This window comes from Dryobates pubescens, chromosome 26 (genome assembly GCF_014839835.1).
Source record: "Dryobates pubescens isolate bDryPub1 chromosome 26, bDryPub1.pri, whole genome shotgun sequence".
In the NCBI taxonomy this organism is placed as follows: Eukaryota; Metazoa; Chordata; class Aves; order Piciformes; family Picidae; genus Dryobates; species Dryobates pubescens.
Window position 1 is genome coordinate 2,846,063 of NC_071637.1, and position 14,771 is coordinate 2,860,833.

Consider the following 14,771-nt stretch of genomic DNA (forward strand, 5'->3'; position numbering starts at 1 on the left):
TACAACTGCCTGAAGGGAGGTTGTAGCCATGTGGGGGCTGGTCTCTTCTCCCAGGCACCCAGCACCATAGCAAGAGGACACAGTCTCAGGCTGCACCAGAGGAGGTTTAGGCTGGAAGTTAGGAAGAAGTTCTCCACAGAGAGAGTGATTGCCCATGGGAATGGGCTGCCCAGGGAGGTGGTGGGGTCACCATCATTGGAGGTGTTTAGGAGGAGACTTGATAGGGTGCTTGGTGCCATGGGTTAGTTGATTAGGTGGTGTTGGATAATAGGTTGGACTCGATGATCTTGAAGGTCTCTTCCAAACTGGTCTATTCTGTTCTGTTCTGTTCTGTTCTGTTCTGTTCTATTCTATTCTATTCTATTCTATTCTATTCTTTCTCCATAAGCTTTCCTCTCTGTGCTGCAGGCTCCATCGAGCTGAAGCTGCATGACATGGTGAGGGCAGCCAAAAGCTCAGAGCTCTGCACCATCAGGATGGCCAAGGAGAATGCTGCACCTCGCTTCTCCATCTTCCGAAACAAGCGCATGAGGGGCTGGTGGCCCTTCATCAAACTCAAAGATCAAGAAGATGAGGAGAGAGAAGAGAGGGAGGACAAGCAGATAAAGAAGAAAAAGAGGAAGAGCAGATCAGTAAAACCAGAAGACTTGGAGTTCACAGACCCTAGTGGGAACAAGTACCTCCTGACGGTAAGGCAGGGTGCTGGTACAAGTGTTTTGGCTCTGCCCTGTCATGGCAACCTGTACTGCAGCACAGACACATCTGCCCAGGAGTTTGTGTGGAGCCCTGGAGACTTGTCTCATTTGCTGCAAGTCCAGCACTTCATCTGCCCAGAAGTGCCAGCTGAAGTGGCATGCAGGGGGTGTCCAACTTCCTGTTTTTCTCTGAGCTTGCCAGAGAGCAGGGCTCAGAGAGGGAAGCAAAGCAAAATCACAGTCTCACAGTATAACTAAGGTTGGAAGAGACCCCAAGGATCATCAAGTCCAACCTGTCCCGACAGACCTCATGACCAGACCATGGCACCAAGTGCCATGTCCAATCTCCCCTTGAACACCTCCAGGGACGGTGACTCCACCACCTCCCTGGGCAGCACATTCCAATGACGAATGACTCGCTCGGTGAAGAACTTTCTCCTTACCTCGAGTCTAAACCTCCCCTGGCACAGCTTGAGACTGTGTCCTCTTGTTCTGGTGCTGACTGCCTGGGAGAAGAGACCAACCCCTTCCTGTCTACAACCACCTTTCAGGTAGTTGTAGAGGGCAATGAGGTCACCCCTGAGCCTTCTCTTCTCCAGGCTAAACAATCCCAGCTCCCTCAGCCTCTCCTCACAGGGCTGTGCTCAAGGCCTCTCCCCAGCCTTGTTGCCCTTCTCTGGACACCTTCAAGTGTCTCGATGTCCTTCTTAAACTGAGGGGCCCAGAACTGGACACAGTACTCAAGGTGTGGCCTAACCAATGCAGAGTACAGGGGCACAATGACCTCCCTGCTCCTGCTGGCCACACTAATGTGTTCATGGTTCATGGTTCTCCATCAGCCAGATAGGACAACAACAAAAGCTTGTCCTAGAGTCTCTGCTCTCCCTAGACAGGCAAATACCAACGATCTCAGGGCAAATTCGCTGCTGAAGCCCCTGTTAGTGGATTGTTTGTCCCCAAGGGTAAGTTCTGCTCAGTACCAGTGTGGGAGGCTGCAGACAAATCCAGATACCTGGGGAGTGCCTTGTCTGCAAAACAGTTTCTGGCCAGGCCACATTTTCTGCTGGCTGTGAAATGAGACTTGTTAGCTAATGCCTGGAAGAAAAGTGAATTGCTGTGAACACCTGCAAGTGGAACTGGAAGGAAACTACCCAGTCTTGGCAGCAGGTGTAGTTAGCAAACTGGTCTCCAAAGCAGTATACAGATATGTTTCCTCTTCAGGGCAAGGTGGAAGCAGAGTTCCAGCTGTTGACTGTGGAGGAGGCTGAAAAAAGTCCTGTTGGTTTGGGCCGAAAAGAGCCTGAGCCCCTGGAAAAGCCAAAGTGAGTATCTTGTGTTAGCACCTTTAACATGCTTGGGCAGTGCTGTGTTTTCAGCAGCTGTTTGTGTTGGGACAAGGGAGAATCTGCTTGTCAGGAAGCTAATAGCAATCACTGATCCCCTGAGCAGTGGGGTCTGAAGGATGGGCTTCCAGGGCCTCCCAGAGTTTGAGTGGGACCCTGGCTGCAGCTTCTGTTCCAAGGCTTCTCCTAGCGAGGCACTCAGAGCAGCTGTGCCATAACAGTGCTTATGAAAACAGGGCAGCTCTGGTTTAACCCTGTGACTGCAGCATGAGCCACACAGCTGCACAGCAGCTCTGCAGGGCTGTCCTGAGCTCAGGTCTCACAGCCTCTGGTGCTTGCACAGGCACTGTAGTTGTTGCAGTTCTTAGGGTGATCCTGTCTGGAAGCAGCAGAAAGGGCTGGGGAGTGATGAGGGTGGCAGGGCACCAAAGAAATGGGAGCAGTGTGCTGCCCTGTGGACTGAGCCTGTGCTTTCTCTTCCAGCCGGCCAAAAACTTCTTTCAACTGGTTTGTGAATCCCGTGAAGACTTTTGTGTTCTTTATCTGGAAGAGGTATAAGAAATACATTATCGTGCTGTTCATTGTTGCTCTTCTGACCATCTTCCTGGTTCTGTTGATCTACACCATGCCTGGATATATCAGTGAGAAGATCATCAATGGATAAATGCTCTCCAGCACGGGACTGCTGGGGCAGGGGTGAGCATTGCAGGAATTGAGACTGGACCAGAAAGTTTATGGAAATCCTGCCAGAGAAGAGGCAATCTTCAGAGACGTGCAGAAGGGGCCTGTCTTTGGGGAGTCACATTTCATGCCAAGTACATTGGATGCTAATAAAACAAGTAACCAACCTATCAAAGAAAGAAAACTCCTTGAAGGACAGTTACAGCTTGAGGAACAAAATAGTTCTTTGTGGTACTGTGTTGCAACCACTGTCCTGCTGGGAGGCACGCAGTGTGCATGGGATTGCGAACTACTTTCTAGCTGGCCAGCACCAAGCTGCAGACTCGGTTTTGTATGTGCGCCAAGAACAAGGTCCTGCACGAGCCAGATGAGGGACCTGGGGGTGCTGATTGACAGCTGCCTGAACATGAGCCAGCAGTGTGCCCAGGTGGCCAAGAGGGCCAGTGGCATCCTGGCCTGCATTAGGAATAGTGTGGCCAGCAGGAGCAGGGAGGTCATTGTGCCCTGTACTCTGCATTGGTTAGGCCACACCTTGAGTCCTGTGTCCAGTTCTGGGCCCCTCAGTTTAGGAAGGACATTGAGAGACTTGAACGTGTCCAGAGAAGGGCAGCAAGGCTGGGGAGGGGTCTGGAGCACAGCCCTGGGAGGAGAGGCTGAGGGAGCTGGGGTTGCTTAGCCTGGAGAAGAGGAGGCTCAGGGGTGACCTCATTGCCTTCTACAACTACCTGAAAGGTGGTTGTAGACAGGAGGGGGTTGGTCTCTTCTCCCAGGCACCCAGCACCAGAACAAGGGGACACAGTCTCAAGCTGCACCAGGGGAGGTTTAGACTCGAGGTGAGGAGAAAGTTCTTCACTGAGCGAGCTGTTAGTCATTGGAATGTGCTGCCCAGGGGGGTGGTGGAGTCCCCATCCCTGGAGGTGTTCAAGAGGAGACTGGATGTGGCACTTGGTGCCATGGTCTAGTCATGAGGTCTGTGGAGACAGGTTGGACTCGATGATCCTTGGGGTCTCTTCCAACCTTAGTTACACTGTGATAACTGTGAGACTGTGATGTGACAGCACTTTTCATTAGGGCATGCTTTAGTTTATACATGGGGCTAGATTTCATTGGTTAAGTGAGAGAGAAGATATTATATACAAATCAGGTACCTTGGGCAGTAGAGGTTTGGTTAGGGCTTCTCAGGGACTTCTGTGTCGCAAGAAGGGGTCGATACAGATCAATATGATCAATGCAATCCAACTTTATTGTTCCACACTTCCTTATTTATAGTCTTATCTTATACATAGTTAATTCTATTCTAATTTAACACACACTATTGGTCTCTCTCTAAAAGGGTTACATCGTTGTTTGCACTACTCTGTGGAATTTCTAGCTCAGTCTAATTGCTCCTTTTCTCAGCTCCTTATCTTGTTTGCCTCCCTTCTAAGGGGCAGCTTGACTTCAGCATACCAAGCACCAGAACTTTTCCACAACTCCTACTCCATTGCTATATTAATAACAGAAAGTCCTTCAAGGCCTAATTTGCACAGATGTTCAAACCATTTCCCAACACTTCTGTTAGCTGCTTCATCTGTTAAGGGCTTCTGGGACTTAGGTAAGTGGGACTCTGAGACTTGGTAATGCTGGGGCTCTACAGTGTGGTGATAGAGGATTACTGAGAGGAGCTTTGAGATTCTCTGCCCTCTGCACTTCTGTAATCTCAGTATGCAGCAGCAGGGTTCGTGCTACATTCGTTGCATCAAATGGGACCCTGATATCAGGGGTTACTACGACCACATCAGCACCCTGAAATGGGGGTGTGATAGCAGGAGCATGGAAGGGTGGGAGAAACAGTCCCCACAGACATGGCAGCTGAAATCAGCTCTTGCCATTGAGATTGATTTTGGCAGAGATGGGGGGGACATAACATACTCTGGCTTGACAACACCTGGCATTTCCTATGCAAAGGCCTGAAGAATTCAAAGCATACTGCATGAGGGAAAGGCAGATCCAGTGGAGGTGGGATCTGGAAGACCTTTGGGCTCCCCAGGGAGAAGGATGGCAGAGGCAAGGTAGCCACGAGCTTCCTGCTGTGCCAAGAACACAGGGACATGTCTTGAAGTTGGAGTCAGCTTTGGGCATGATAGGACAGCAGGAGCAGGGAAGTCATTGTGCCCCTGTGCTCTGCTCTGGTTAGGTCTCACCTTGAGCACTGTGTCCAGTTCTGGGCCCCTCAGTTTAAGAAGGACATCGAGACACTTGAGCGTGTCCGGAGAAGGGCAACGAGGCTGGTGACAGGCCTTGAGCACAAGGAGAGGTCTCTTCTTTCTCTTCTCTTCTCTTCTCTTCTCTTCTCTTCTCTTCTCTTCTCTTCTCTTCTCTTCTCTTCTCTTCTCTTCTCTTCTCTTCTCTTTTCTCTTCTCTTCTCTTCTCTTCTCTTCTCTTCTCTTCTCTTCTCTTCTCTTCTCTTCTCTTCTCTTCTCTTCAAGTTTCTTGAGGCTGGGTTTGGCCAGTGGGCACTCTCGTGAACAACTGGCTTCAGCCTACAGGAAGCGTGAAGCTAGAGTTATGCCCATACTTCATATTGGCACAAGCTTCTCATGAGATGGCTGTGTGCAATTTTGTGCCACCTGGCTAATGCCTTGGCCTTTGTTCCCCTCAGTAAAGGAGGGGGATGTGTCCACACATGCTGAGACAAGTTTCTGTATCTGGGGCATAATCCTGGGCATAATGTGCCTTCACCACACCTCATCTGGGTCCAAGGGGAGCTGGCTGTCTGCATTAATTTTCTCCAGCATGGCCATCTGTCTCAGATACTGTATGCCCTGTTCCATAGATTTGAAGGGGACTTGGTAAGGATTTGATAAGGTGCTAGGCTGCATGGTTTAGTTGGTTGGGTGGTGTTGGATGATAGGTTGGACACGATGATCTTGAAGGTCTCTTCCAACCTGGTTTATTTTATTCTATAGCTGTCCATCTAATTGCGGCCCAGGGCATGTTGTCTTTTGAGGGGTACTGGCTCTTCATGGCATTGAGGAGTCAGGCCCAGAGAGTGTGTGTTCCATCGAGTTTGGCTAACTCTTTGTCCAGACCGGCATCACGAGTCAGGGAGCCTAAAAGCTTTGCCTTCCTCTTACCTAGATCTACAATTTCTACACCCTCATCCCAACATCTCAGGGTCCAGCTTAGTATTGTCTCACCCTCTTTCCATGCGTGATCCAGGTGAGTTTGCCCTAACTGATTTCTGGGCAGAGATGGAATAGTTATCATCTCCTGATCTGAGTCCTCTTCATCCACTGCTCAGTACTGCCGATGTCCCTTCCTCACCATCTGTGTTTAGAGCTGATTTTTGCATCTTTTTCTGGAGTGTGGTGACAGGTGCAAGAGAAACTGCGTGGGCAGGAGCATCAGGGGTTAAGTGGGGAACTGCCGGGGGCGCGGGGGGCAAACCCTTGTGTCTGGGGCTGAGAGTGGGCAGCCCTTTTCACTGGGCAGCACTCACTACAACCCGACCCCTCCCTCTTTGTGTCCCTGCTTACACAGTGCTTACAGTGCTCACAGCACCCCACCCCCTCAGCCATCAGAGCTTACAAAAGCCTGCTTGGACCCCATGGCCTTTCTGCAGAGTTCTCAGTGGGTAAGCACCTCCTCCCCATATGGCCAGAGTGAATGTCACTATAAGGATTGCATTTAAACATGTAGAACATATTGTTATACAATGCAGTTTTCCCTCAAAGACTTTTTTATCTATGTGGTTAGCTTCATAGCCTGCTTCAGAAAAATTCTCTCTCTTAGAGAAATTATCACTGCCAGAGAAATTCACAGAATTTAAGAGGCACATGCCCACCTGCATGGATAAAGTTTTTATCCAGTTGAGCAGCATCTCTAGCATTAACCAAACCACATGATAAATTATTAGTTTATCGATATGGGTCCAAAAGATCCAGCCAAAAACCCTGTGGAGGAGCTGAACCGGTGTCCTCTACCCAGAGGAAGTCCCTTCCCTGGCTCCACAGCACTGGGTGCAGACCCCAGTTCCTCACCCCTGTATGGGACCATGCTATCCCATCCCATAGCACCCTGCTCGTCCACCATGTCAGATGATGGATGGGCTTCACCCTGCCCAGGGATGCATTTGGCATGCAGAAAGTCCCCCAGGGCTGGACCAGGAACCCTGATGGCTTCCCCAATCTGTCCCTCCTCCAGCTGGACCTAGAAGCCAGTGATATCCTCCAGGTGAAACTCAACAATGATCTGGATGAGCTGAGCTGAATCTTTGCCACCACGTACACCTGGCTGAGAGGATGTGGGTTTGGGGGTGAAGGAGCTGCAGTTGGGGCCTGGCTGGGGGCTCTGCCTGGCCAAGCAGGTCCTGGGCATGGCTATGGGAGATGCCGAGCTGACTGAGCACTGTGGCCCCCAGTTTCCAGCCACTCATCAAGGAGTGCTGGAGCAGATGGGTGACATCCTGGGCCAGGTGAAGGGCACTGGCAGCGTCCCTGCCAGCACCTGCAGCGGTGTTGCACAGGATGCTGCCAATGCCCTGCAGTGCATCATGGGCCTCCTGGACAGCGAGTGAGTGTGGGGGGGCACAGACATTTCTCAGCAACCTTGACCCACCCTGGGAGTGTGGAGGACCTGCAGGGTCTTTAGTTACTTTGATCAGTTTCACAGAGTCAGGTTTCTGATGAAACAAAAATAATCTTTAGCTGCCAGTGGCAATTTTGTCTGAGCAGGGGCTCTTGGAGTCACTCTGGGGCATGCAGCTTTCAAGTTTCCATGCACCTGCTCATCCCCGTCTAATATGATTGAAAAGCAAGACTAATTTGTAGGGTGAGTTGGGAGCTGGTTTGTGTCTCCTGGGGCAGCAGGAGCTGTGTGTGGGCTCCCTGCAGGAGCTGTGTGTGGGCTGCCTGCAGGAGCTGTGTGTGGGCTGCCTGCAGGAGCTGTGTGTGGGCTCCCTGCAGGAGCTGTGTGTGGGCTCCCTGCAGGAGCTGTGTGTGGGCTGCCTGCAGGAGCTGTGTGTGGGCTCCCTGCAGGAGCAGCTTGGCAGCCCTGGGTCGTGGGGTGCTTTGTGGGCCTGCCCTGGGTGAGCTGGAGCAGGGGCCACAGGCGGCTCCCCTGTGGGCTCTGGGCAGCCCTGTGCCCGGGCTCTGCCATCTGGTCCCAGCGCTGGGCACTCCCCTCTTTGTCCCCGCGGTTGCCAGGGTGCCGCTGGGTGGCCTCAGGCCCTGTTGCTGCGGCAACCAGGCTCAGTCCAGCCGCGACTGGGAGCGGGAGTGGGAGAGCTGCTGGACGCTAGCGGATATTGGTGGATATTGGTGGATGCCATTGGACACTGGTGCCGGCCCCGGGCCGAGGTGACGATGGCTGTGTCCCCTCCCCAGCCAAGCCCCGGGAGGGGCTCTGGGTGCCTCGGGAGGGAGCGCTGGGAGCAGGGCTGAGCAGGGAAGGTGGAAGCCTGAGCGCCGCTGTCCCACACAGCAGTGCTGAGGCCATTGCCGGCACGCAGCTGCTGTCTGGGGCAGGATTTGAGGGAGGAGGTTGCCCCTTAGCCAAGGGGAGGTTCTTGTGCTGGGGGAGAGGCCCCTGGAGCTGCAGCACTTGCCATTGCTCAGGTTGGAAGGGGCTTCAGAGACCAACTTCCCACCATATGCAGGGATGCCTCCCAACTAGACTTAGCTGCTCAAGGTGTCATCCAACCTGGCCTTGGACACCCCCAGGGAAGAGGCATGCACAACCTCCCTTGGAAGCCTGGGAGCAGCTTGCAGCCTCGGGGTGCTGGTGGGTGAGAAACTGAACATGAGCCAGCAAGGGGCACTTGCAGCACAGGAGGCCAGTGGCAGCCTGGCTGAGCCAAGGCAGCATGGCCAGAGGGGCAGGCAGCCGGTTTGTGTCTCCTGGGGCAGCAGGAGCTGTGTGTGGGGTCCCTGCAGGAGCTGTGTGTGGGCTGCCTGCAGGAGCTGTGTGTGGGCTGCCTGCAGGAGCTGTGTGTGGGCTGCCTGCAGGAGCTGTGTGTGGGCTGCCTGCAGGAGCTGCGTGTGGGCTGCCTGCAGGAGCTGCGTGTGGGCTGCCTGCAGGAGCTGCGTGTGGGCTGCCTGCAGGAGCTGCGTGTGGGCTGCCTGCAGGAGCTGCGTGTGGGCTGCCTGCAGGAGCTGCGTGTGGGCTCCCTGCAGGAGCTGCGTGTGGGCTGCCTGCAGGAGCTGCGTGTGGGCTGCCTGCAGGAGCTGCGTGTGGGCTCCCTGCAGGAGCTGTGTGTGGGCTCCCTGCAGGAGCTGTGTGTGGGCTGCCTGCAGGAGCTGTGTGTGGGCTCCCTGCAGGAGCTGTGTGTGGGCTCCCTGCAGGAGCTGTGTGTGGGCTCCCTGCAGGAGCTGTGTGTGGGCTCCCTGCAGGAGCTGTGTGTGGGCTCCCTGCAGGAGCAGCTTGGCAGCCCTGGGTCGTGGGGTGCTTTGTGTGCCTGCCCTGGGTGAGCTGGAGCAGGGGGCCACAGGCGGCTCCCCTGTGGGCTCTGGGCAGCCCTGTGCCCGGGCTCTGCCATCTGGTCCCAGCGCTGGGCACTCCCCTCTTTGTCCCCGCGGTTGCCAGGGTGCCGCTGGGTGGCCTCAGGCCCTGTTGCTGCGGCAACCAGGCTCAGTCCAGCCGCGACTGGGAGCGGGAGTGGGAGAGCTGCTGGACGCTAGCGGATATTGGTGGATATTGGTGGATGCCATTGGACACTGGTGCCGGCCCCGGGCCGAGGTGACGATGGCTGTGTCCCCTCCCCAGCCAAGCCCCGGGAGGGGCTCTGGGTGCCTCGGGAGGGAGCGCTGGGAGCAGGGCTGAGCAGGGAAGGTGGAAGCCTGAGCGCCGCTGTCCCACACAGCAGTGCTGAGGCCATTGCCGGCACGCAGCTGCTGCCTGGGGCAGGATTTGAGGGAGGAGGTTGCCCCTTAGCCAAGGGGAGGTTCTTGTGCTGGGGGAGAAGCCCCTGGAGTTGCAGCACTTGCCATGGTGGGGACCCCCGGAGGAGCTGGAGCCCCTTCTCCCTGCCACCACAGCTGGACAAACTGCTCCCTGAAACAAAAATCCCTCTGGGTCTTCTTTATTGCCATGGGATGCTGCTGTGTCTGCATCCAGGCTGGGGATAAACGTGGAGGGGAGAGAGGCTGCCTGTCTCACTGCTGCCAGTCTGCTCCTCCTTCCCTTGCACTTGGGCTTTGGGGTATTTTTGCCTTCAATTTTCACCTGTGCTGCCCCATCTGCAAATGAGGGGTGAGAGGATTTCTTCTCTACCTAGAAAACGCTGTGCAGGCTGAGGATGAAAGATGCAGCAGATGCCTAGGTAGAAAAGACTGCAAAGCTACCCCAGCCCAACTCTCCTTTCCTTGCATTTTACAGCCCTAGGTGATTTCCTAAGACGCAGCAGTTCCTGCATATCTGTCTTGGAAATCCAGAGGTTGGACTGCTTCAGGAGGCTGCAGGTAACTCAGGACAGGTTGTCCAGCCTTGCCTCTGAACTGAGGGATGGGAAACAACTCAGTGAAGTCCAAGGTTCCTCAGTACCAGCACGGGGTCCCAGCCAGTGCTGCAGCATTGCAGCCGCTGGTAATGCTCCCTGTCCTGGCAGCCAGCAGTGTGTGTGCGTGCTGGGGAGCCGGCATCAGGCTGAGCCTGCCAAGGTCAGGCTGTAGGCTGCATTCCTGCTTCTGCTTTTGGTCAGTTACCCTTCTGCAGCTGGATGTCTCTGAGCTGAGTTCTTCCAGAGACTGGGCCCCATTGTGGGAGTGGGGCAGGCACACAGAGAATTTTTTGCCCAAGAAGGTTTGGAGGATTGAGATTAAAGCAGCTTGGTTTGGGTGCTGAGAGAGCTGGCAGATGAGCTGCCAGGCCACTCTCCATCATTTTCCTCCAGTCCTGGCTCAGCAGTGAGGTCCCAGGTGACTGGAAACTGGCCAGTGTGGTCCCCATCCACAAGAAGGGACGGATGGAGGAACCTGGAAACTCCAGGCCTGGCAGCCTGACCTCAGTGCCAGGGAAAGTGATGGAGCAGAGTATCCTGGGGGCAATAACTGCACCTGAAGGATGGCCAAGGGCTCAGGTCCAGCCAGCATGGAGTTAGGAAGGGCAGGTCCTGCCTCTCCAACCTGATCTCCTTCTATGATCAGGTGACTGCCTGGTGGCTGTGGGGCAGGCTGTGGATGTGGTCTACTTGGACTTTCAGCAAGGCCTTTGACACCGTCCCCCACAGCAAACTGCTGTCTAAGCTGTCAGCTTGTGGCTTGGACAGCAACACTCTGTGCTGGGTTAGGAACTGGCTGGAGGCTGAGCCCAGAGAGTGGTGGTGAATGGTGCCACAGCCAGCTGGCAGCCAGGCACCAGTGGTGTCCCCCAGTGTGGTGGGTTGAAAGGAAAGGCTCTGCTTTCCCTCCCTCACTGAGAAAGAAACCGCGGCTAAGACCCAGTCGGAGCAATGAGAGTATATTTTACAAGGAAACAGATTCTATGTAACACCACAAATACAGGTATTTTACAACATATACAGAAATATACAGCAAATAAACACAGTCAGAAACCAGCCCCCCAACAGAGGGGGCTTCCCCCTGTGCCCCCTTCACCCCCCTACCTCCCTTCTTCCCCAAAAAGGTAGAAAAAGAGAAAAGAGAGGAGTTGGCACAGCAGACAGAGGCCTAGGCACATGGAGTTAGTTCTTATCTCTTGGCAAGAAGCCCAGAAGCAGTCCAGCTGAAAGGGACAGCGAAGAAAGGAAGACTGAGAGAAAGTCCCAGCTGCCTGATAATTTAAAGTTGCATTTCGTCCATCCACCAATGAAATTCCTTTAGAATACAAAGTATTTTAGAAGCATTTAGCCAGTGTGCCCCTTCCTTAAAGGCACAGCCTCAAATGGTCACACCCAGGGATCAGTGCTGGGCCCCATCCTCTTTAACATCTTCATTGATGATCTGGATGAGGGGATTGAGTCAGTCATCAGCAAGTTTGCAGATGACACCAAGCTGGGAGCAGATGTTGGTCAGTTAGAGGGTAGAAAGGCTCTGCAGAGGGACCTCGACCGACTGGACAGATGGGCAGAGCCTAACAGGATGGCATTCAACAAGTCCAAGTGCCAGGGGCTGCACTTTGGCCACAGCAACCCCAGGCAGAGCTACAGGCTGGGGGCAGAGTGGCTGAGAGCTGCCAAACAGAGAGGGACCTGGGGGTGCTGATTGACAGCCACCTAAACACGAGCCAGCAGTGTGCCCAGGTGGACAAGAAGGCCAAGGGCATCCTGGCCTGCATTAGGAATAGTGTGGCCAGCAGGAGCAGGGAGGTCATTGTGCCCTGTACTCTGCATTGGTTAGGCCACACCTTGAGTCCTGTGTCCAGTTCTGGGCCCCTCAGTTTAAGAAGGACATTGAGAGACTTGAAGGTGTCCAGAGAAGGGCAACAAGGCTGGGGAGAGGCCTTGAGCACAGCCCTGTGAGGAGAGGGTGAGGGAGCTGGGGTTGTTTAGCCTGGAGAAGAGGAGGCTCAGGGGTGACCTCATTGCTGTCTACAACTACCTGAAAGGAGGTTGTAGCCAGGAGGGGGTTGGTCTCTTCTCCCAGGCAGTCAGCACCAGAACAAGGGGACACAGTCTCAAGCTGTGCCAGGGGAAGTTGAGGCTGGAGGTGAGGAGAAAGTTCTTCCCAGAGAGAGTCATTAGTCATTGGAATGTGCTGCCCAGGGAGGTGGTGGAGTCCCGATCCCTGGAGGTGTTCAAGAGGGGATTGGATGTGGCACTTGGAGTCATGAGGTCTCTGGTGTCAGGTTGGACTCGATGATCCTCGAGGTCTCTTCCAGCCTTGGCAATACTGTGAGACTGTGAGACTGTGACTGAGGTTTCCTGAGCATTTCAGATCTCTCAGGGAAGATCCAGGAAGGCAGCTGGTCAGGATGTGACCATCAACAGCCTGTGCTGGACACTGGGAAGTGCTGCTGCAGAATCTAGAGATGGTTCAGGAAGGGTGAGAGGCTGTTTTTTAGGGCTGCTGGCAGTGCTTCTTGTTCCAGCTTGGGTGTGGATCACTGGGGACCCTCAGCAGAGTGGAGGTCACTGTTGGTAGGCTTTTTGTTGATGAAGAGAGGTGGTGGCCATGCTGGTGAGTGGAAGAAGTTAACCTGCACCTGGTTTGCTCAGAGGGACCTGTTAAGCCATGCTACTTGTAGGCTAAGGAAGCTGGAGATCACCTGCTGCTAGGATGAAGCCTTCAGTGGCCCTGCTTTCACACTTGCAGCATTTCTTGCTGAGCTTCTTCCTTGAGTGGTGTCCTGCTCTTATTTCTGCTGCTGCAGCCTCTGTAATGCCTGTAGGGAGCCTTGAGTTTGGGTGTCAGGAAGTGAAGATGAGGGCCCTCCTTCTCCATGGAGAAATGCTCGTGGGCACAATTGTGTGTCTGGAAGGAGTCCTCTTTGCTGGATCATTTCTGTAACTGAAGCCAAGCAGAGCAGCCTTGAGGAACACTGGTGAGAAACTCTGGTTCTTACCCAGGGATTGGAGCTCTGTGTTCCCCGAGTCAGAAACAGCATTAGGGCAAGCCAGGTGTTCTCCCCTTGGGAAGGATGCTCCAGCCTGGAGACACTGTGGAGCCTTTGGATTTGCTGTGAGTGGGGTTCTGGCTTTTCAAAGTTCTGTTTCTGCTCCTTGCAGGTGAGCTGAGCCATGGCCACTGAGCAAAACCATCGCTCCAGGAGGCCCTCCAAAATGCCTGAGGGGCTCCAGGGCACAGTGGGAGCACCTGGGCACCTGAAGCCAGACAGAGAGGCAGAGCAGCCTGGACCTGTAAGTAGCTGCTGTGGTCAAGGAGGAGCCCTGGAACAGGCTGCCCAGAGCGGCTGTGGAGTCTCCTTCTCTGGAGAGATTCCAAACCCACCTAGACACTGTGATCCTGGGCAAGGTGCTCTGGGTTTCTGCAAGAGGGTTGGACTGGATGATCCCCAGAGGTGCCTTCCAACCCCCACCATGCTGGGATATCCTACATGGAGCACAGAGCCACCCCTGCAAGCAGTGGAGTCAGGGCAATTCTTCCTTCCTCTCCATAAATGTCTCCTTTGCTGCCTGGAGCTCACCTGACTGGAGATGCCCTGGTGCTGATGGTCTGTCAAGGAGATGTCTCTGTAGGCTTCTGTGGAGGGGTCTGTGAGGCCAGGACAGAGAGAAAAGTGCTAATGAAGGAGAACTCAGACTTGGAGACATTCCTCTGCACCTCAGTCCTGGCACAGGGCTGCTTTTCTGCTCTCCTCTGCCTCCCCCAGCAGTGCCATCTCCCCAGGGCAGGCTGGGGAGCCTGGGGCAAGGGCAGAGCTGGGGCATTTCTGAGCACTCTTGCCCTGCTCTCTTCAGAGCTCCCTGGCTCTATCCAGCAGCATTACAGAGGGAACAAATGCCCAGAAAGCAGCAATCCCCAGGAGTGCCCCAGCAAATCAGGCAGAAGCTGATGGGACAGAGCCCCTTGGTGAGAGCTTGTCCCTTCTGCTCTGGCTCATGAATGCTCTGATATGAAACACTGCAGCAGGTCACTCAGCAGGCTTCCAGGACTGGCCTAGTAGCTGTGACCACAAATTTTTCCTCAGTGGCACTTGAACAAGAGAAGCAGAGGTGTTTCTCTGGCTTGTGCTGGTGGTGTGTGTTTCAGCTGACTCCCTCCTCCTTCCTGCAGGAGATGACTGAGGTCATGGAGCAGAGCCTGGGTAGCACTCAGCAGGGGAGCCTGCCCCAGATCATCCAGAAGGGTGGCAAGGCTGAAGAGAGGAGGCTGCCCTGGCTCAAGCAGAGGCTGGGCAGCATTCAGAAGATGTGGCTGCCCTCCATTGCCACCAAGGGGGGCAGCACCCGGGAGATGAAACTGCCCCCACTTTCCACCAAGGGGGGCAGCACCCAGGAGATGAAACTGCCCCCACTTTCCACCAAGGGGGGCAGAACCCAGGGGATCAGGCTGCCCCCTGTTACCGGGAGGGGCAGTCCTGAGGCGAGGACCCTGTCCCCGATGCCCCAGCTTGCAGACTCCAGCGACTCCTCCTGTCCAAAGGTAAGCTTTTCCTGCCCTTTTCCTTGCTGTTT

General features: G+C 54.6%; 2 protein-coding genes across 2 annotated transcripts in view; both read left to right on the plus strand.

The window, feature by feature from the left end:
- Positions 1–2,974, plus strand: part of LOC104301515 (fer-1-like protein 4) — a 49,200-nt gene extending 46,226 nt beyond the window's left edge. Inside the window, exons 46-48 of the mRNA XM_054173344.1 lie at positions 409–689; positions 1,917–2,017; positions 2,522–2,974. Of these exons, the coding sequence (XP_054029319.1) occupies positions 409–689; positions 1,917–2,017; positions 2,522–2,702 (563 nt within the window). The 3' untranslated portion in view covers positions 2,703–2,974. The remainder of the gene's footprint in view (positions 1–408; positions 690–1,916; positions 2,018–2,521) is intronic.
- Positions 2,975–7,076: 4,102 nt separating this feature from the next.
- The window catches only part of LOC104302198 (hydrocephalus-inducing protein homolog), a 76,333-nt gene continuing 68,638 nt past the window's right edge, over positions 7,077–14,771 (plus strand). The window contains exons 1-5 of the mRNA XM_054173345.1: positions 7,077–7,273; positions 7,906–8,058; positions 9,284–9,436; positions 10,305–10,356; positions 14,347–14,739. Of these exons, the coding sequence (XP_054029320.1) occupies positions 7,077–7,273; positions 7,906–8,058; positions 9,284–9,436; positions 10,305–10,356; positions 14,347–14,739 (948 nt within the window). The remainder of the gene's footprint in view (positions 7,274–7,905; positions 8,059–9,283; positions 9,437–10,304; positions 10,357–14,346; positions 14,740–14,771) is intronic.